We start from the raw sequence: 24,150 nt of genomic DNA, 5'->3' as shown, positions 1-24,150 counted from the left end.
TCGCGGCGCGGAAGAAAATATCGTAGATAGGTTTCGAAAATAATATTCCGATACCCAAACTGGTAAAGGTGATCTGGAAAGTCCTGGGGTAGCGGTAGATCCAACTTCTCTTGCCTAATGTTTTGCTACGATGACGATTGTCCATAGCTATTTTTCTGAAAAAGTAAAAAACATATTTTAGCTCACTGAGGGTTGTCGATTTCATATTCAAATATTTGGAATCCAGATTTCCCCACTATGTTTTCCTAATGTCACATTGGTACTTTGCCTGATCGAACCTGCATCGCGTGCATACAAATCCATGCATAAAACCGCAAGGCTACCACGACACCGAACAATTACATGACTATCTTACCAAAAACCCTTAAAATTAACACTAAAAGGATACTCTACGATTTAGAAACAACTTAAATGGGGTTTTCGCGAATATTAAAGTACCTGACTTATGCGGCCTGTCCGTGACGGCCGAGAATTTGCGAGGCTCCAAGCTGTATCCAGAGCACACCAGCGATGCATCCAACGGTTTATACTTGATGCAGCACTGGCGCATGCTTTCGAAGACGCGCGCGCAACGAACCTCCTGGAAGTCGTTTTCTGGAAAGAAAAGTTATGATTAGTCTTTTCATCGTAAGTACTTGATATTCAAAAGCATAATAAGTATGTAAGTATTTGAATAGTTTAAAATTTTGCCCTATTTGAAGATATCAAATACAGTTCACGTTATTGAAGATTGTGGGTGAAAAGTTTAAATGCAGATGTTATTTTTCGTCTTTTAATGTTTTTTTTGTATTTTGTATTTTTGCTCAAAAAGGGTCAAAAGGAGGTCCAGTTATTAATTTATGGCCATAAAAGAAAGCTAATAAACTTAGGCTTTTAGGTACTTTTTAAATTTCGCTATATAATCCGACTAAGATTAGAGATAGTCAATTGGATTACCTACGCTTGTGTAAGTTAATTGAATATTTTTAAACTCCAAAAAATAGATGGCGCGGCGCGATAGAACTTTTTCAATTTAGCTCGGTGTTTTTATACCTGCTTGACTAGGTGGCTTAACTCAAGAGTTATCTCGTTATTTTCAACGTGAATTTACGTAAGTTACGTTTTGCCTGCAAATATAATATCTAAACATTTAAGTAATTGATTATGATTTGTCTTCTACTTCTGTAGAATTGCGAGAACCTTGTTAACATTATGGTTTTCAGTAAAAACAAATCATTTCATTACGCGTGCTTTACTGAATCATTATTAACTATAATTACTAACACCAATTAACACTCATAAATTACTAAACCTAACTCAACGAATAGGGCGAAGAAATTCCGTACGATAAAAATTTAATTTTTATTCAATCGAACGTATTAGCAGCCTGTGGGTCGATATTACTCATACGTTGAAGAAACACTGTTTATGTGAATAAATTGAGATTATATTCCGGATATAGGGGAAGAGGACGACCAAAGAAACGATGGATGGATTGTGTGAAAGACGATATGGCTGTAAAGAGTGTTTTGTGAGATGACGGCCGATAGGAAGGTATGGAAGAAGATGACATGTTGCGCCGACCCCACATAAAATAATTGGGATAAGAGTAGGGGAAATTAGGTTAGGTTAGGTTGATGGTCCGGATGGGGAGATAGCGTTCCCCAAAATTGTATCAATCCGTCAATTTGTATTCAACCGTCAATAGTTTGCATAAACAAATTTATTATACAGATATCTGCCTTGCCTTATTTGGTCTGCAGTATTGTTTTTGAGAATGTCCTTGAGCCGTTGTTCACTAATGGGAGCTTGAACAAATTATTGACTGACATCTTACGCAGTACAAAACAGTTTTGTTAAATAAAGATACTTACACTATACTAGCTAATACAACCTCAAGACCGATTGTTTTCTTTTATTTTTTTCTGATTCATTAACTCAACAGAACTAAACTATGGTATATTATACAAACGCTACTAATTCACAGCGAAATATTTTATGATTGATAAGTTGATTTACGTCATCTATGTCGTGCTCACGGCAGTACAAAGAAACAACACTTTTATTATCAATCTTTCAATTAAAACCCCATGTGTTTATTACGCCCACAACGCTAGAATGTTCCGCACCTACGTATCGCATTAGCAAGGCGCGATTTACAGCGACAGAAGTATCTGTGGTTTTCATCGTGAAGCGAGATGGCTAATATAATGACAATAGTATGTTCATTTAATAAACAGATTCCAAATTATATAATAATCACGGAAAGTCGTTTTTCAGTCTCCGACAATCACATTGCAATGAGAGAGCGTGTTTCAGGAAGCAAACGCCCCTTACTTCGCACGTTCATTGTAGGCATACGTCACCATATCACGTGTAGTCGACTTGATACAAGCGCCACCACGCCTGGCAAAGGGCACTCTGGCTTCAAACTCTAGTGAGAAGAGAAGAGCCTATTCGAATAATTCGAAACGAAACTGTTTTTTTTTTGTTTTCAATCAAATCTACTACGATCCCTTATAAAACAAAAACGCTAACGCCTCTTTCTGGATATTTATGAGAGCATTGCCTGTCCTAAAGACCTTGGTATTTACATAGAGAAATCGAATAGTTAAAAGGGACAGATATTTGTGACAAAGAAAAAAATAAAAATATTCATTTCGGCTTAAATACAATAAAATGTGATGAATAAAGTTTTTGTGGTTTGAATATGACTATGCTTTCAGTTAGGAACTAAGTATCAGTAACTAGATCATTGTAGCACGATTTAAGTCAGGATAAGCCACTGAAGTGGTTCAAACAATATTTTCATTTGTATGGTATAGTTCCTTTATCTTTGAGATCTCTTGCCAATCATATCGATCAAGATCAGATTATTCGATCAGCTCGATTGTCCAAAATAATGACGTATTATTTGTGACCTTTTAGACATAAATACTAACGTAACACGTTAACTAATTTATTGCTAGTTTCATCAGTATCGTGTCGCACATGACAAAGTACTTATTCTCCAATTGTACTTTCAGTATCTTCATGAATACCTGTCATTTCGCACCTAGCCTTTGCAACGCGCAACTAACGTGCAATATCTTAATCACGATCTATAGACGACACAATAATTATACATAGGCTAGAATAGCGCAAAGGATATGCAGCTGCGGTTTTGCGATACAAACGGATTATGGAAATTGGTTTCTTGGTCAGTTGATCTGTACATATTATATGTTGACAACTTATGCCTAATATACATTTGGCACCATACTTGGCCTCCATCTGAAGGCCTACCACTTCTCAAGAGTAAGTCTGTTGCCATTGTGGGAGTGAGACGCCGCTCTAAACCATGTAGCGCGCCATCTGATTTTTACAAAAATAGCAGTCTTTCTTTAAAAGACGGTGATAAGCCTCAATGTAACTTATACGTCACCACGAATTGCAAAAGGAAAACTAAGTTTCATAAATGAGCGAAATATTATTTTGGCAATTGGAGACCGCCGTCGGTCTGGTTCTAGTTGAATCAGGGCCTTAAAACGAGTGTATGAAACGGCATCAGATCTTGATCGTTATTCTGTGTCTGGGTTTCCAATGCCACTAACAAAAAGGTTCTATTGTAGAAGAACGAAACATCCACGGCTCATATCAAAAAAATACTCAATGGATATGGCTTTGCCTTTTGCTACAAATTCCACATAAAATAAATTATCTTGTGAAGTAAAAAATATTCGAACTAGTATTTTATTCAGTGCCAACTCAAATAAAAAATGTCAGCAGAAAATAGCAAAAACATTTTGCGTCATGACATTGGTGGGGAACGATCATCTAACTTGTGTAGTGAGACAAATCTATTAGCTGCTTATACAACTTTGCAATGGCCTTAACCATATAAATATGAGAGTAGATTTGTCTGGTTGTTTTTATGAAATTTCAAAATCCAAATGTTTTCTTTAATGAGCATCTTGAACTTCAAAAAACGGCGTCGAATAGGCATATATTTTTGGGTGATAATCGATCTACATGCGGGCTAATGCACTGGCACGTATCAATATAAACCTATTCTTCGAAATACGACCATATTTCTTGTGACAAATTCTTGACAACGTAATTAAAATTTTGCAATATGAAACTTGGATAAGTGAGCTGCCCGCTGCGACGTGACTTCTAGAAGACGAAACACAAAATATATTAAGGCGATAGTTTTATATCGTAGATAAGGACAAACTCTTCAGCTTTATATATTAGTATAGATAATACTAATATATAAAGCTGAAGAGTTTGTTTGTTTGAACGCGCTAATCTCAGGAACTACTGGTCCAAATTGAAAAATTCTTTTGTGTTGCATAGACCATTCATCGAGGAAGGTTTTAGGCTATAAACCATCACGCTGCGATTAATAGGAGCGAAGATACAATAATGGCAAAAGTGAAAAAAACAGGGCAGGAATAAATCGTAACTTATATCTTCTACCCACGGGACGAAGTCGCGGGCAACAGCTAGTATAATATATGAACGTTGCATTTCTAGAATATCTCATCATCATCGGCCTAGCTTTTTGCCAACTATGTTGGGGTCGGCTACCAGTCCAACCGGTTTCAGCTAAGTACCAGTGTTTCACAAGGAGCGACTGTATATCTGACCTCTTCAACCCAGTTACCTGGGCAACACGATACCCCTTCGTTAGACTGACTGTTAGACTTTTTCAAGCTTCTGACTACCTGTAACTACTGTCAAAGATGTAGGAATAACAGCCGGGGCCTACAATTTAACACATTTATAACTTATGCGGATATAGCTTAGCCACGAGCTAGAAGATCTGTACAGCAAAAAAAGTATGTTAAATGACGCGCATTCTCCTCAACTCCTGTAGAGCCATGTCTTTTGTTTTTGCGTCTTCTTTCCTTAAAGACGGTTATTCCTCGCAATGTTTAAACTTTTTTAAAGGTTCCTGGGCGGCGTCGCGACGCATCAACTAGGTATGGCTTCGTTTATTGCCCATTTCGAGGAGCGGACAAAGTTCGGGTGTTGACCTGCATTAACACATCGATAACCCCCCTCGGAAACAATTAATTTGTGTTTTCCGGTTAACAAAATATCTATGAAATCGGCTGCGTACTGAAGACTCTGTAGGTGTCATTTATTTTTTTGCGGTATCTCTTTTCTGTAAAGTCTTACAAGCAGTGGAGTGATTCCAGCCAGCCTTGATGATGATGAAAACAATCATTCTATACTGTAGTAAATACCACACACATTTCTGTGTATTTCTGACACTCTATAGAGTCTATAGCGTAAATTTCCACAGACAATGCCATTAGTAAGTCACGTAGCTATGACAAATAGGTCATGGCCGGTCGCGTACCTACCTAAATAACGATTCGATGTTAGTTAACTATGATGGGTTACCTTACACGCTAGTGACGGCCCTAATTATACAACTGGTACTGTATTACATGATTGTATTATGTAGATATTGTTAATAGGGATAAGGACACTTTTTCAGAGCACTTTTTTAGTTCTCCTAAACTTTAAAGCAGTTTATCTATGTAAATTTTCTTTGATAAGGAAAAGGAAAAAATAGGTGTCGAATACGTTTGAATTTTCTAACTGAGGCACTAAAAAGATTTTTTACTTTTTACACCCAGTCGTCTGCTACATTCCCGATAGGTTTTTTCGAGCGTATTCGTCAAAATGAAAGTTTTGTTACGAATTGTCTCAACATTTTATGCTGCTCATCTACTGCCAACTATTATAATGCCAGTTATTTACGACACCACTGATTATACTCATGTATTTGTTTCCGTGTATTTTTGACAAAAACTTGATTTAAAATAAAACGCGACTGAATACAAATTATAAAACAACATTACCAAATCGGTCAATTACTTATTCCATATAGGTTAGTATAAAAAGGAACAAATATTTAGAATCTACTTTAAAGATTGTGTGCCTGTATAGGACACAGGGCTATATTTAAACGACCATACAATATGATATTAGACGCTACCTAAACCAACATACCTTCTATATACATACATCCCTACTAATATTATAAATGCGAAAGTAACTCTGTTACGCTTTCGCGTCTAAACCACTGAACTGATTTTCATGAAATTTGGTACAGAGATAGAGTTGACCTTGAGAAAGAACATAGGATAGTTTTTATTCCGGACTTTTGAAGAGTTCTCTTGGAAACGCGATATAACCGACCTCGACGCGAGCGAAAAGCCAGTATAATATATGTATGTTATCAAACGTTATCGAGAGGGGGCGGCGCCCAAAATAATGACTGTATCTAGCTGACTCACTTTAAATGTTGGTAACTACAAGGTAGGTTTGGTTAACAGGGCCCCAATTCAGATATTTACAATGGCCGATGAATGAAAATTGGCTTAAAATGACAATTTTCGTATTGAGATTTTTCTACACAAAATTGGAAATTCAGTACGGGACGGTACATTGATGGTCAATACAATATAACTTAAAATTATTTTATTGGAAAAAAATTATAAGAATAGTTTCAAATTTAACCCAATTGCCGTTCATTCATCGGCCATTGTAAATAGCAGAATCGGGGCCCTGATAACTAGATTCTGCTAGCAATTTTGATCAAATGTGGTGCAACATGATTAGCTGAGTAATTAAAGCTCGTTTGGCAGTGAAATACTCGTATTACAAATGAACAGGATATTTTATCATGTGAGACAGAAAGATCCTTTCCTTGTTTACCTATATCCTAAATAACCAAGTCAAATCATTAATGTGATTGACGAACAAAGGAGTTAAACCGAAAGCTAAATTAGATGACTTTTATGTAGTACTATTTTATTATCCGTGCTTTAACTAGTGTTTAGGTATTTTATTAATATATATCGCAAGGGAAACTATGTTGAACAACCACAACGGCACTATTTCCGCCTAGGCAGGTAGTAAACTTGCCATTGAGACTTTATCTTAGTAAGTATTCGTTATCTTCTTATCTTCGTTAATTAGAGTACTCAATCAAGATAACAACAAACGTTCTCTGCAAACCTTATAATTAAACTACGTGGTATTAAGACGTTAAAATACAATGATCCTGACTTTGAAAGCCATTTCTTAGGATATATAAAAAAAAATATGATAGAGCTCTATAATAAAGCCCATGTAACTACTTACAAACGATATTCCATAATAGGAACTTTGTTCGCAAAGGTATGTGACAACATAATAATTAGAATATCTGTCCTAATTGCTTACGACAACGGCAGCTACAGATTAGAACATTAAACTTACGTAAATCAAATAAAAGAACAGTATTCAGCAATTTATACATATATATTTTATTAACAATAATGTTACAATCGACATGCCGCCTTAATCTCAATAGAAAACAAGATATCTTTATTATACAGTGTGATACTAAAACCGAACAATCATATAACACAATATGTTCAATAACGTAAGTTACAAACTTCACCTAATTTACATTAAAATAATGGATAGAATCTACATACTTCGCCTGTGGACAGCATAATGACAATAGAGCCTGTACATAACAAAAAATACTTCGACATCCCATGCTTTTGATAGGCATTCAGTTATGCATACCCACAGCCAATAATTTTTAAATCTTAAACTAAATATATTATGTAATACATACTTTTGTATCATAGATTCACGTACTGACAAAGCTGAATCAAAATCAATGTTCGTAGCTATTACGTTACAGCACCGACATCAATGGATGTCTCGCTAGTTCAATAATAGTTTCCTTCTATGGTGACATAGTTACAATGATACGAACTGCTCGTTTGGCGGTTTCAATTGAAATAAATTGATGTAGATACAATCTATGGTCGTGCATTGGTTTAACAATGCAATGATATGTACAAATAACAAAGCCCAAACACTTTTTTAATTGCTTTAACAAATCACTTCATAGTAAAATATTAATCCTACATGTTTTGTGTGCTTCTAGATAAGAATTACTGAACTGATCTTGATGAAATTGGTGCTTCTTATAGAGCAATATAACGAGTGACGATAGACTCATGATTCTATCGAATGGTCAAACTAATAAAAATACGTCTAACTGTAACAAAGTCTAGGAATTAGATAAAAATGCTATGATTTGTAAATGAAATTCATAAAATTGAGTGACGAAAAATGCAAGGGGTTATTTTTTTACATAAAATGGCTGCCAATATCTTCTAAGTTCATTAGTTAACAATACTGTTATGATGTGAAATTTACCTTTTTTTTCTGATAAAGCAGTTTGGGTTTGTGGTATTGTACATGAATGTGTACTAATGAAATTACCATACGTATTATTCTAGTGATTAACTAATAAGCTCAACGCAGATTAATTAAAATGTTAGATACAGAAACTATTCCATTTAATCATCTAGTAATACATATTAAAAATCAGACTTGATTATTTTAAAAATATGTTCGTTAAATGAATTAAATACCGACAGATCATTCTGATAACAAAATAAATCAAGTGTATGCAAAGTTAAATAAGAATATAAGAAGCAATTTGTCTATAATATTAATAAAGTTATCGGCGTAATATAATTTCCGACACCTTCGTTTATGACTTCCCAAATATTCTTACAAATACATCTTTTATTTTTAATATACACACTATGTATAATCACACTTTCGATAATTTTAAATCAATTCTCTATTTGGAAATTAGTGTGAGCGAAACTGAAGTGTTTTTTTTAGTGAGCACTAATTGAAATTTGACTAATGTTCGAATTACGTAAAAATGTGGGCTGTATTTTTGCCTTCGCCAAAAATAAATCTAATGGAAAAAACATATAATACAACTTGATTTTTTGTAGCTAAAATCAGTAAAAAGAAATAATTTATATTACAATTTTACATACTTTACTGTCATAAGATACAAATAAATATTTTTACAATATTTATTAAAGAATGTTAATAAATAATTGGTAGCTTGGCTTCACGAAATGTACCCTTTAACTGTTGAATATAAATAAAATTCCACATAGTTAATAAGTGGTGTAGATAAGTTCACTTTCAACAACATCAAACAAGCAGATAAGAGCTGTGCCATAAATATCTATTGCTGTTATTGCTTCCAATTTTGTTTTTTTTTTTCTTAATAATATTGCAACATTTACAATTACTGCTAGCAAACTTCAATCATTAAAAATAAAAAGATAAAGAGCATTATAATCTTATCTGTTGTATCTTGACCTAATGTTTAATACACTATACTATAATTTTGAACAGCTCAAGACATCCTACTCTTGTTAAAGAATTCATTATAATAATTAAAATATTAAGCAAACAAACATGCTTTTAGGTAAAATGATAATAACATAGCCTACATAGAAAGAGCAAAATGTGTTTTATTTTGTTTCATTAAAGTTCAGTTTCTATTCCAGTTATTTGAATACATACCAGCCATAATTAATTATTGCAATGAAAGCAATGTACACCTATTCAGAGCACATGTTCCATATAATGCTGACAGTACTCACTAAGTCAATAATTTCGATTTATACAGCTCCAACATTTAAATGATAAAAATCCCAAATTCTACAACAATTTTAGTATTGGATATAGAAGTATTAACTTTTCTTTTGCCAGCAAACTATGTCAGCTGATATTTAAAGAAAAGTTAATACAACCATACAATTTATACGACAGTTTTCAAATATGAAAACATACAGTTCATATCTTCAGCGCTTGTCAAATTGACGGCGCAAGAGCATATCGGCTATTGACTCGGACTAGCTTCACTTTCTGGCCGGCTTAGCACAGGCTTCTCCGCAATTACTGGCTTCTCAGCTATTTGAGGTTTCTCTGCGACTGTTTGTTTATCTGGTATTATTTTCTCCATCACAGGCTCATCAATTTCTTCTTCTTCAGGTTGGTTGTTCTCGATATGTGCATTTGACAATTTGTGGTTATCACATCCGGTTGTTCTTGCTCCATTTCAGATGGCCCATTCTGCTTTTCCCCGTCATTCATAGATGGAGAAATAGATCTTTGCATTATGTTTGGATGGGATGGAGATATAGCCCTGTTGGAGTTATCTTCACTGGAAGCACTTAATTGCCGGGGTATCGGATGACTTGGGTGGGACAATGTCTGAGGAACATGGGCATTATGCAACGGTAATCTAGACTTGTCACTCTTTCTCCATAGAGTAACTTCTTGCTGTTTAAAGTAGCGACGGTCTTCTGTGTCCATTAATACAAGATTAAGATAATACCTTACAGAGAACTTATTATTAATATCTCTCATGGTTGGTGTTAGATCATAGCCAGCTAAGAACACTCTTATTGGAATGCTTTCTCCTCTAACGGGAGCTCCATCCATTATTTCATACTTTGCAACTGTTTCATTCTCTGTGAATGTGTTGGGCCCAGATCCTGTTGTTTCTCTCTTATTATTGATATTTCCATGTGTTTGATTTTAATACGAACAAGTAAAAAGTAGATTTTACCGACGATTACATCTTTCAAATGATATTTGGACTTGTTGTATTCAAACTCTATGTGTAGGCAGTCTTCTATCCCTACTTCCATTTTTATAGAGTTTAACACATCCGGGTAGCTGCATAACGTGTGGACAGCTATGTCGACCTCTTTGACGACGTCTGTGAGGCGACGCACGATAGTGGCCCGGAGGAAATACCTTAACCTGACATTAGCGCCTGTATATACTTCGTAGGGTTTTTCGACGTTCGCAAATTCGAACGGGTACGACGTATGCTGTAGCAGGTCACCAGGACGAGCCAGCTCTTTGACCAAGGATATGAACTCATGATGATTACCTCTATCGTAGAATAATTCTATCTGACCTATAAGTTCGACCTTGATTCCTTGGTGTTCGAGTTTCGATCCTGGTTTCCTTAGAGTTACATTTACTCGGCCGGAGACAGTCTCACCGTCGTAGTAAAGCAACAACTTTTCCTTTTTTCCATCATCCGTTTTCACTTCGGCAACCTTCCGTTTGTCAGCATCATCAAATACGATTTCGATATCCGCAGTCTGTCCGAACCCGAAAAAGCTCATTTTCGCACTAAACACTTACACAAACAGTCGGAAAGATTTTACTTGGCTTTAGAACTGATGTATAATGATTTATTTGAGCAAAACATTGAAAAACGGCGATGAAACGCCCGCAAATCTGTGAAGGCGATTGAAAGGTTGAAGCAAAGATGGCGACTGATTTCATGTCGGCTGTCGGCGAACAGGTTCATAAATAAAATTATAATGAAAAAACTTACCAACAAGGCATCTCTGGATCTCACACGCGTATCTCTTACAAGGATCCTTCGGCATAAATAGGTATTTTAACTATTGGAATAGGGAAAGTATTTATAAATCCTGAATTTCAATCATGTGTACATAAAGACAAATTTTGATGGGGCAACTCAACACATATTAAGACTCTTGCAGATTGAACTGATTATAAAACTTTTTACAAACAAGTGGTTGTAAACTTATATTTTGGTTTTTATATAGGCAGTTAATTATTTCAAATGAAATAATCGATTATTTTACTTACAAAAGGTATCAAGATTCAATTAAAATACGTATCAGGTATTTGTTATCTATGACGCAATAAAAGTAAAAAAGCAGTGCTGCCAATGAATTAATCCTTTTTTTCATAAATGGCGGATCTCAAAATTCTTTAACAAAAGCGAGTTGATATTTTCTGTGAATTAAACAACGCAAGTGAATTCGTAAACATGGAGATTACGCGTTCCACTTTAGGAATTGCAGTCGGAATAGCTGGGACCTTGTTTCTTGGATACTGTGTGTACTTTGACCAACAACGTCGTAAGGATCCTCTTTTCAAAAAGAAGTTGAGGGAACGTAAGTTTTTTATGTATTTATAAAATACTGTAATAAAAAATGTGAAACTATACGTATTTAGCGTTCATAATCTTAGATAACACTAAAGATTTTATCGTAACACATTTCATATTCTCGAATTAACCTAAAAATTTCTCAAGGAATATGCAGCTGGTTACAAAACCATGCATCAATCAATTTTACTTACTTCACTTGCGGTTTAATTTCCACACCACATACCAAACGATAACAGGCAAAGGATATAAGTATAATTGTGTAACTGCTACTTTAGTACCTTACAACATAGTTATCATAAATTTTATCATCCTTGGCAGTTATTCAGATTGTGCCAAAAAAGCATTTGTATTTAACTATGTACTTTATAAATTAATAACCCAAACAGTCAGTACATGTAACCAATGATATGAACTTTCTATTACTTTCGTTTGAATTGTGTTGGGTTTAATAGATTACATTACTATACTTAAGTTAATTTGTCGTGGTTTTGTTATGAAATTAACATGCACACAGGGGCGGATCTATTTAAAGGCTTTTTGGGCTGCAGCCCAGGGCCCCGCGAATACAGAGGGCCCCCAACCGAACTGAAACCAATAGACGATATTGTCAATAATAAAAATTATCTAGAATTTTAAAAAATCCGATCATTAGGTTGGCAACACTGCGATCAATCAACCCGAGTGCGCATCTATCAAATGGAACGGGGAATTCCCTGTCGCTTGTTTTCAGTCGGTGTATTCCGTGTATAGTAGTGTCTATTACTGGGGACTTCCCTCCGCTTATCGCCCGACGCAATTTTGTTATTTTTCCGCACTTCTGCTATAGTCGACTATATTAACGAATTGACTTTGTTATTGTTAGAAACGTGTTTAGTGCGTGTGTTTAGTTTACTAAGTAATAGATAACTTAAAAGTTATAAGGAACGGACCTTTCTTTTAATTTACTAAAATTGAAAGTCTTCAGCATAACTAGACTTCCTGCTTTTAATAGGCAGTAGGTAAGTAAAAAGAATTATAAAACATGACTTTTTATTTCAGTTTTCAAAACTAAATGAATCAAACTCGTTCGATATTTAATTATAATTTGTGAATTGCTACACTCATTACAAAGTAGGTATTAAAATTAAAAGTTCTATCCAGTTCTTTGTTTATTTTCAGAAACATATCTTATTTTACAATATGTCTGCTAGAAAATATAAAAGTGGAGCTGAAAAAAGAAAATTACAGTTTAGTCGAGAACAAGAAAGAAATAAATGCGCAAAAATTGAAACTTTTTTTAAATCGGAACATATAAACGCGAATGAAATAGCTATAAATCCATTAAAAAACGTAAAGGAAGGTATTTTATGCGAAGAGAATCTAACCGATGGCAGCAAAAAATCGCAAAACGAGGAAAAAAATACAAGTGATGAAAATATGCAAGATTTTGAAAACCAGAAAAAAAATACCAACGATGAAAATGTGCAATATCTTGACTTCCAGCAACCCTCTGGTTCCTCTGAAAATGAAATTGGTGTTCAGCAAAAGGGAGGTAATACCGAGACCGAGGTGGAAAGAAATTTAGAAAATATTAAGTTTGAGTTTGAGAAATATGTTGACGTGGGCTTGTGGCCAGATTTGCTGAATAATGATTTTATTAATTTCGTCCTCTCACATAAAATGACTGACTTTCAAAATAAAGATCCGAAGAATATATATTCAGCTTCAATGAGGAAATATAAAGAACAAAACAGATCTTTTTCAAATAGGTATTTCACTAGAAAAATGAAAAATGGCCAATTACTGGAAGGATCTTGGTTATGTTATTCAAAAAGAGTTGGTACTGTTTTTTGTTTGACTTGCAAACTTTTTTCTAAAACTCCTTCTCAATACACAACCGGATTTTCGGATTGGAAACACATAGGATTTTGTTTAGAAAATCACGAAAATTCTAATGAACATAAGAATTCAATGTTAGTGTGGTTGACACGAAAAGAAAATAAGTCTGTTTTAGACAAGCAGCTTCAGGAGCAATTAAATAAAGAAACAGAATATTATCACAATGTCCTAAAACGGGTTATTGCAGTGCTAAAATTTTTGAGTATAAGAGGCTTAGCACTTAGAGGTTCCGAGGAAGTATTTGGTTCTCCACATAATGGTAATTTTATGGGTGCTCTAGAGCTATTGGCAGAATTCGACCCATTCATACGTGAACATATTGAACAACGAGAGCTGCGACCGAACCCTGTAATATCATATTTATCAAAAACAGTATATGAGGAAATAATTGAGATTATGGGTAAACAGATAATTAAACAAATTATAACTGAAATAAATAACGACGACACAAAGTATTATTCAATTATGATGGATTCAACCCCAGATCTGTCTCACGATGACCAACTTGCTATTGTATTACGATACTGTTTTTGGGGAAAAGTGTATGAAAGATGTGTATCTTTCATTAAAATTAGTAGTCATACTGGCTTATATTTATTTAATATTCTACAAGCCTTTTTGGAAACAAATGGACTACTACCGGATAATTGCAGGGGACAGTCATATGACAACGCTGCTAATATGGCCGGAGTCTACAATGGTGTACAAGCACTACTAAAAGAAAAAAATAAATCCGCGGATTACGTGCCATGTGCTGCGCATTCCCTTAACCTAGTTGGTCAAGAATCCGTGAAGGTTGCAACCGAAATTGTAATTTTTTTTGGAATAGTGCAACAAATATACGTTTTCTTCTCTGCTTCGACCCATAGGTGGGAACTGTTAAATCGTGAAACAAAACTAAAATTTACGTTAAAAAGTTTAAGCCAGACCAGATGGTCTTGTCACTTTGATGCTGTCAGAGCTTTGAAAAGTAATTATGATGGCATTATGAAAATTCTCAATAGTTTCGGCGAAAATGACGATGAAAAAGTTGATTTCCGAAAAGAGGCACGAAATTTATTTAATAAACTGGCGAAACTAGAAACTGCAATTTTGATTGTTTTTTGGGAAGAAATTTTGGAGAGATTTAATCTAGTTAATAAAAAAGTACAGAGCCCTGGTTTAGACATTGGTGAAGGCAATAAGTTAATTGTGTCATTAAAAGAGTTCGTGAAAAACATAAGGCAACAATCAGATCAGAAGCTAAAGGAATACGAAGAGAAAGCTAAAAAATTAAGTACTAGTGTGGGAACAGACTACAGTGACATAAATAAGAGACGCATTACTTTGAAATTTTCAGATAAATCTACAGATAAAGTCTCAGTGAAATGCGCAGAAAAATTTAAAAGAGACACGCTTAACGTTGCGTTGGATAAGATGATTATGGATTTAAATAATAGAAGCCAAGCCTATGAGACCTATAGCAAAAAATTTAAATTTTTAATGGATTTGCAAGACAAAAATCAAGAACACATAGATATGGAAAGTGTACGTAATATTATTGATTATTATCCAAATGACGTAGACGAACATTTAGTGAATGAGTGCATTCAGTTGAAATCTTACTTACTGCAATCTAAGACAGAGTCTTACACCTCTTGCAGTGAAATTTTTTGGCTAATTTATGAAAAGAAACTTGTTGATGTTTTCCCAAACTGCTATACTATCTTAAAGATTTTTTTAACGATGCCGATCACTAGCTGTGAAGCGGAGCGTTCTTTCTCCAGGATGTCGTATATAGAAAACAAATACAGGACAACAATGTCGAACTATCGACTAAATCATTTATCAGTTCTTTCGATAAATTGCGATTTAACAAAGGACCTACAGTGCGATGACCAAATAAAAGAATTTGCAGCACAAAAATGCAGAAAGGTTGCTTTATAATTTATTTAACATAACCATTTATAACCCGTCAATTTCTTTTGCAATAAATAATGTTTTAATAAATAAATAAAATTTTTGTTTTCCTATTTTCTTCCTGTACTTAACATATATTACATTACATATACCTACATCACTACAGAAAACAGTTTCTTGTCAAAATGGCAATTAGTTGAGTAATTAGGTAGGGCCCCTAAGCAGTATTAGCCCAGGGCCCCACAAATTCAAGATCCGCCTCTGCATGCACATGAATCCTGGCTAGTCAAGTAAGTACAACTGCACAGGCATATTTCTTTTTGATGAAAACCTAAGATACTGGTTTTCCTCTAAAAGTCTATACATTTGTTAGACCCGAAATCGTCTTTTTGGTTACTTAAACCTTGTCTCTGGATTTCAGCACCTAACTTTATTATATTTCTTTCATTTTCAGGAAGACAGAAGGCACAACAGAAATCTGCCCGATCACACACTGTGGATGGGGCCCTGCCTGATATGAGTGATTACCAGGCTATGCAGTCATTCTTCATTCAACAGGTAACTAATATAATTTGAAATACATACTAATTAAAATAAAAAGTTATTTTTTAAATGATGTGCACTTGAGTGTTTAATCCTTGCACTTAATAGGGTAGTGTAGTATGATGAGCATCCAATCAAAAAAGCCACATCATTTAATGTCAATCTTAGAGATTCGAGATTTAATTATGTGCTATGTTTTGCATCTTTTCTAAAGTACTGATAATGAAAACTTAATTTTAGCTCAGAGGTCCTTACTTGACTTGTTTGCTAAAGATAAAACATATTACTAAATTTAGTATAGATCTGATACATCTAAATATTATCAGACATTAAATAAAAGATCACCTGTATTTGAGTATAGAAAGTAACACCTAAACCTGTACATTAATTGTGTATATAAAATAACTGAAAAGCTGTGCACCAACATATTTACACAACTTTTGTCAAAAACAAGATTTGTTTTTGACAAATGTATGTAACATGACAATGTATGTAACTTTCACTCAATTCCGGTTTACGTAACAATCGGTTTGTTGAACATTATTGTGTAATTACTAATAATTGCATGAAGAAATTAATTTAACTTTCAGTTTAAAATACGAATGAACACCTAGCACATAAATTAGAAACAAAGAAATGAAGTCTGCCAATTGCAACGTAAATTTATTGTTTATTTTGCAATAGCGTGTATGAAAGTCGATACTCGTAAGAAATACTTAAAACAGGAATTAAATATCATACAAGACACGAACCTACGACTGTTAGATCAATGCACGAGTCGTATTTCTAAGATTAATACATTTTTGATTATTTATTGTAGCTCCACAATAACTTCATAAAAAAATTCGTCAAAGAGATTGCATTAGATTAGAATATTCTTTATTCTTCATTACTCCATTTAATGATTTATTTTTATTGTAGATTCAGCTTGGTGAAGAGCTGTTAGCGGCCGGAGACCTGGAGGCAGGAGTGGAGCATCTGGGACAGGCCGTCGCCGTCTGCGGCCAGACACAGAACCTTCTGGGCGTAAGTGTTACCTTGTGGAACAAAAAAAATGGAGCTAACCACCAAAAATTCACACGAACAATTATAAATACAAACCATTTCCTGCGGCTAATTTAATAAGCTCTTAAAACTGCTACACTTGAAATCTTTTTAATTGACTCACTTTTTTACAATATTGCCTGTTTCTTTTATTAAAGTATGAATATTGTTTTACCAATTAAGTTTTAACAATGAGTAAACAAAAATTAAATAATTAATCCCTCAGTTAGATAATTGAAAAGTATTAGACACGTATTTTTCCTTTTTCAGAAAAACTAGAATTGACAAAGATAACTGTTTTAAAGTTTAGGAGAGGGGGCTTGTGACGTAACGATATGGTAAAATTTATACACAATCGTGACGTCACGCGTAAGTTTCATTCACTGTAATTTGGTCAATTTATGTTTGCGGGACAAATTAAAAAATACGTATCCATTATTATAAAAAAAAAACTACAAGAAGGACACTGCAAAAAAAAAATTGTCGTCATCCCTATTAATAAAATAGAAATCAAATTGGATTTTGTCAACTCCACTTTGTCCAATACAAATTCGCGCAGGCCTATAATTACGACTCAAGCGAATATTCAATTACGTCTTTACCTGTGCCCTTGACCTCCAGAAAACTATCAAATCGTTGATAACGTAAAATGAAATCAATTAACTACGATAAAAGCTATAAAACAAAATGAGATTGATTGATAGGGAATGCGATAATTTATGTCAGTTACAGCCATATTCAAGAAAAACGCACAACATGCTGTCATTGTCAAGTGAAATGTAATGACAAATTGTCATTTTAGAATGTCACATAGCTAAGTGTATTAGTTTTTGCTTACATCAGTGAGTTCAGTCTACAATTTGGATAGTGTATTACACTAAGGACATGTATCTAACATGGTATTCTGTTCCTCAGGTTCTCCAACAAACGATGCCGGCTCCCATCTTCCACCTGCTTCTGAAGAAGCTGCCTGAGGTGTCGGAGAGACTGCGGCTCTCGATGAAGGCCAACGCCAAGCTGCAAGAGGAAGACGTCGAATAAACTAGTTTTAACAAACAGTTAGAGAAGAGATAACTTTAATACACTTTCATTATCTCATGGGAGCTTCCATTTTTGGTCGATAGATGCCGCTACATTGACGTGAGGTCGAATCCTTTCTGATTATATTGACATTGTATAATTTAATCATATTAGGACCAAAAATAATGTTACAATGATTAGCTATAATGTATAAATTAAAGGTTTGATTGCTTTTGATTATTTAATTATCAATTTTTAACTAAATTCCTCACGTCGTTGTAGTTATTTAATGAAAACTTCGACATTCGATTCATGTAACTTTTCTCTGACTGTGACTCTCAGAGTAGTTTGTCGGTAACCCCGGCATTCTGTAGTGCGATGCCGCGGTACTTACGCGTACCGTCTCATCGCGTTAGAAACACATGCATCTAACATCTGCTTAGTAGACAGTTAAGTTAATAATAAAAAAAAACCATCAAAGAACCTATTGTTAATTTCATTTTAAAATAAAATTACTTTCGACTTGCAAAGCCTTAAATTTTCCAAGTGAGTGCATTCGGCTGTGAAACAAGATGTGCTTGACAATAGATCCGCCATTTTATCGCTGTTCATTTCAAATGGGAAGTGTATCGTGGAGTGTAATGCAAGTTCAATAATAATGTAGGTATTTGTTAGTGTTATTTAGGTTTTGTTTTGTGTTCACAACTGGTTAAGGATGCTTGTGAGTTTTGATTGAGATTTTATTGTGAAATAAAAGTATTGTACAAATTATCGTGATTTATTTGTTCTTATTAGACATACAATAAAAATATTATACAGCTATGGCGATATTCAAGAAAGTCTGTCAAAATATCCTTTGTTCAGCAAATAAAACAAACACATCCCAACACATTCACCGGTTTATTTAAATAAAATTAACATAAACATCAACAATTATATAAACACCATAGTTACAGGATGCAGGTTAAAAGGAAACTGAGGTGTTAAATTACATCTGGCAGAGAGTCGAACAGAAGATGTCAATGAATATAATTATTATCAGTCAACGTGTAGCCATAGTCTTTACTAGTTAGGCCCCCACCCCACACCATTTTTGTTCGTAATACGCGTATTTAAGTCTCAGAGTTCTTCATGCTTCAATTTACCTAAATTTTTGAAACGTCACGAATTTGTTTCTCCTTGCGCAATATGATGTCCCCATACATAGAGTAAGAAGATTTAACTAAATAAAAGGATCTGACAATCGTCAATAATTTACAGAAGAAATAGATATTGGAATAGGGATTAATAACAATATTAAATTTGGTAACCAACATAATGGTTGTTTTGGTCTACAAATACTGTAAACCTGGTTTCTCGAACACTGATCACCACAAAAATTATAATAAATGAATGCGTCTGTCAAATCTCATAATCTGTGACTGTAAGTCTTGTTCAAACAACTGTCGCGATTAAATGAGTTGATAAGCCTTCAGAAAATAAGGAAAAATAATTATACCAACTAGAAGAGGCATCAAATGTAAATTTCATCCAGATACACAGATTTTAATTACAAGGACACGTTTCAAGATTCAATTACTCGATTCAAGGCACCTAATAAATCCTGATAACCACAAAACAAACATTTGTTGGATAACAAAACAATTTAAATACATAACCAATTATATAAAGTTAATATCTATAAAGGTCCCAGGGAAGTTTCCCACATAAATAAGTACCCACTACATAATATAATTTGTACAACATCGTACGTCTATAGAAACAAAATACAATTTATTTAAATCCATACATAACAGTCAACAGTCCGGTTTCAGCCACTAGAGTAGTCAATAAAATGCTGTGCTATCAGCGTTTTGCAGTTAATCGTAGGCTAGTAACATTATTCGTATTTTCTAAGTTTTAAGATTAATTTGACTGTATGATACAGAATCTACAATTTCTACAAACGGAATAAAAATAAAGAACGCATTTCATAACTTTACTGTTTGACTCAGTATGGTTACAAAAATTCGACATATAATAATATTTTCTTAAAATTGCGAGTTGCATTTGAAGAAAATTTTAAATAAATACATTTTATTAACACTGCACTCATTCAATACTCTGTGGTCAGAACATAGTCAATACAACGAACATCCTTCAAATATAAATATAACAGATTCGTTGTAAAAGTCTGTACCATAAAAAAAAATAACAATGTTTTTCTTATTTACAAACACTGCCGCCGAACATCGTTGCTTAGACAAGCTGCACCGCGCTTTATAAAAAGATACTACTTGTATTTACAATATTACAAATTCTTCATAATTGTTCTGTTTCTAATTTTACTAGATATTATATACATACTAAGGCATTGCGAAAAGACCCAACCTCAAAATTGTTTTAAAATAAGCAGCTTTTAGGTTAATTTACAAATTATCCCATTCAGTGAAAAATATTTATAACATTGTGCGATTTCCCAACATTTGTCTTCTGTAAAATTGATACTAATCGTTAGGCCTTTTGTCTGGCCTCTTTAGCAATATACAGCCTCATTTTCATAACTAAAAAATCATGATTCTCAGCGACAGAGCTTCTTATCAAGTCTTGCGTCACTTTCATAACTTCTAACGCGCCTTTATCAATGAGCGCGTTGGCCACATCTCGGCCAAGGTTATCACATTTGATAATAACATCTATTGGCATGCTGGGGTTTACGGACAGCCCGCAGAATATACGTCTGTCCACTTCACTGTCACTGGCCTCCCCGCAGCTGCCAGTACTGTCAGTCTTATTGTCTTAAGTACTTCTGATGGGTTAAGAATTTCGTTTTCAGCCTCCCCATTGTCAATTTTGACTTTTTTACATTCGTTCTCTTCTGTGGGACTCAGTTTATGTTTTTGCGTGCGTTTTATTTGCACGAATGTTTGTTGTAGCGTGTGATCTAGTTTGGTGGCGCCATCTAGGCTCCACACGGCGCCAGTTATGGACAGTTTGAATTGGGAGTCTACTGGTTTTATAGTTTGTGGACACGCCAACAGGTGCGCTGCAACCACCACCTGTTGAGACATAAAATTCATTTAAAAATAATATATTATAGAAGAAATAATACCGGTTGTCTAAAAACTGAGTTAAAGCACTGCAAGTATCGCATTGATGACTTTGCCGGTCATTTTGAAGATATTTTATTTCTAATAATCAGAAAGCCCAAATCACACAAAAGTATCACTTATGGCTTTGACTTAGTCCATGTACACACAATACACACACATTCGCATTTATAAATACTGTACTATATAATTATTTTAATACTATATATAAATCTATTAAAAACCCATACCTAAAGTTTTCAAGAAGCTCCTTTCGGCGAGTATGCGGCAGTATGTCTCGGGGTGGTTGAAGGGCGCCAGCATTGCTAAGATGGCGGCGTTGTCCGAGCGACACTCCACGGCCAGCGCGCCCTGACCTACCGCGTACTTCATATCCGCACACGGCAAAATCTGATTAACATCAATGGAATATAGGTCAATTGAAATTTGTACACAAAAAACTGGTCGTTTAGCGATTTGTATATTTATTATTCCTAGAGCCAACAATGACGAGCAAAACGGGGCGGATTCGCACCTTGGCGCCCAATGGAATCTAACTTAACTTGTCGCTAAGTTATCTTACACTTGCTCTTACTCTATCTACATTTTACTTGGTAATTTGCCGCCTTTTTTTTCAATTTTGCCGCCCTCCAGATAGTGGCGCCCGAGGCGGTCCGCCTCTCCGTCTCCCCTCGCTACGCCACTGACCGCAAGCCACAATAACAGTTTACCTTAGAGATGCGGTTGCCCCAGCCCATTCGCTGTAGGCCCGCGCTGGCGAGCATGAGCGCCGCGTACTGTCCCGACGTGTCGAGCTTGCGAAGGCGCGTGTTGAGGTTGCCGCGGACATCCTGCACCGTGAGCTGCGGGTACGAGCCGCGCAGCTGGGCTGTGCGACGGAGGGACGATGTACCTGAACAATAAATAAATAAATAAAGCAATGCGGTCAACATCACATACATTGTTCTGAACCCAAAGTAAGTTGCTAAGCACTTGTGTTATGGAATGCAGATACAATGAAGGTACCACAAATACCTTGACCCGAGACCATGTAGAAAATGTGAATTTTACATTGACCCGACCGGGTCAATCGGAACCGGGACCGCAGAGCTAGCGACACCTTGAAACCGGTGCGTACGTGAGTGGCGTACGCGGTTTCAAAGTTAACTATAACATGCGAAAACGAGCTCATATAGAGAGCTATGTATGGTAGAGAATGTCTCAGGAATTAAGTACTCCTTTGTAAATCATATTATACAACTAATTTCAAATTTAAACTACATGTGTCGAACTTGATGAAATTATTGGACCAAATGCCTATTTCACGGGTATTTCACGTTAATCACATAAAAAAGAATAAACAAAATCGATTCATCCAGAAGCAAATCTGGGGTTACAAAAAAAAAAAACAGAGATGACTTGAGAACTTTTAAGTCGGTTTTCGGCGCGTTAATGGCCACAGTTTTAACCTTACCTGATCGACCACTTTCAAAGCATACAATTGAAAATAACCGCATCGATATTCGAATCCTAGTACAATTGTTTTATGTAATTCTTATCATGAGATTAAATCATCAATAAACTAGTCCACGTAGACTGTAACCGTGCTCTGAACGCATTTTCTGATACTTATATTATAAAGAGGTCGTTTTTGTGATGTTGTAGGAGATTATTTTCTCTTTCTGCATCTGCTGAACACATTTTGAAAATTGTTTTAATAATAGATTGCCTTGAATTGGCTTAAAAGCTAATCAAAATTGAGTTGGAAAAATCCAACCGGAACGACAAACAAACATACAAGGAAGGGAGTGTATAAAAACGACGAATTATGAGGTACTTGCTTGTGCCTTCAATTATAAAAAAAGGATTCTAATTGGCATAATATATCTTATTTGATATGTCACTTCGATTTTTTACCACCGATTTAATTCAGTACCTTTTGAACGCAAAGTTGAAACTGTGATGACGCAACGTAAATAAGGTTACAAAAGTTAATAAACTAGATCCGAATGTGTGTAGATACTTTTTGCTGAAGTACTTACCAATTACAGAACCGGCAGGCAGTGTCGCTAACGTGTGGTCCTTAAAGTCCTCGCGAAGGACTAGCGCGTCTCTTGGATCCTCTCTGAAAGGGGAACATACATTTGTTAACCTCGGACGTAAAAAGAGGTGTGTTATAAATTTAACGTCTCTCAATGTGGCATCATAACTCCGCATAAATTTGTTTTGTATTAAATGTGAGTTATTTGCGAGTGTTCTTAGTGTGTTCGATAAAAATCGCTTGAGCCGTTTGAAAGATGTTGGAGCTTACGTAAGGCGGTAAACAAGGGTGTAACTTACTGGGGACTGGGGTGGAAAATATTAAGCTTTGGACTATGACAGGCTGAGTTGAATGATTGTACAATAGAGACTCTGCTTTACACAGTGTAATGAGGTCTCACGCTTCCAAAACTGCCATAAAGTGATTTTTAGTTGCAGCGCAGACGACGGACTATCCGTGACGCACTTTTTAGTCTGTGATAATAGAACCTACGCAATTACATGCAGTACCGCACACGCGCTCCATCATACTTAGACCGCCGCAGACTTGATCGCACAAAAAGTGTGCCGCCTGCGTAGCACCTTAGAGATATTTTTCATCTTTTATAACAGGATAGACTTTCAAATAGACAAACCAGGTCTAAGGTAACCAGGCTTGATTATTAATTAGTGAAGTGAAGTATAACACATTTCCATGTACCGATACGAAAACGCGCATAACGTAAGCGGCGTAAAAAGCCGTTTTTAGAGTCTGACACTACCCTCCCTCGGAAGCGAGTGTCCATAAAGATTTCCCCCTCATCAAAAAAGGGTTGAGTTAGTTGCACTTTCCCGTGAAACGCAATAAGC

At 35.1% G+C, this 24,150-nt stretch overlaps 1 protein-coding gene and 2 pseudogenes across 1 annotated transcript; 1 reads left to right on the top strand and 2 right to left on the bottom strand.

Moving 5' to 3' along the window:
- Nucleotides 1-9,067: 9,067 nt before the first annotated feature.
- Nucleotides 9,068-11,183, bottom strand: LOC113506761 (annotated as a pseudogene).
- A 405-nt stretch (nt 11,184-11,588) lies between these two features.
- On the top strand, nt 11,589-18,970 carry LOC113506764 (mitochondrial import receptor subunit TOM20 homolog). Its single transcript, XM_026889594.1, has 4 exons — nt 11,589-11,813; nt 16,041-16,144; nt 17,051-17,155; nt 18,089-18,970. Exons 1-4 carry the CDS (start codon nt 11,687-11,689, stop codon nt 18,212-18,214), a joined length of 462 nt encoding a protein of 153 aa, XP_026745395.1. The 5' UTR covers nt 11,589-11,686; the 3' UTR covers nt 18,215-18,970.
- Nucleotides 18,971-19,941: 971 nt separating this feature from the next.
- LOC113506763 lies at nt 19,942-24,050 on the bottom strand (annotated as a pseudogene).
- Nucleotides 24,051-24,150: the final 100 nt, after the last annotated feature.

This window comes from Trichoplusia ni (assembly GCF_003590095.1).
Source record: "Trichoplusia ni isolate ovarian cell line Hi5 chromosome 24 unlocalized genomic scaffold, tn1 tig00000336_group23, whole genome shotgun sequence".
Classification (NCBI taxonomy): Eukaryota; Metazoa; Arthropoda; class Insecta; order Lepidoptera; family Noctuidae; genus Trichoplusia; species Trichoplusia ni.
The sequence above is the reverse complement of the archived record's forward strand: the minus strand, read 5'-3'. Positions and strand labels throughout refer to the sequence as shown.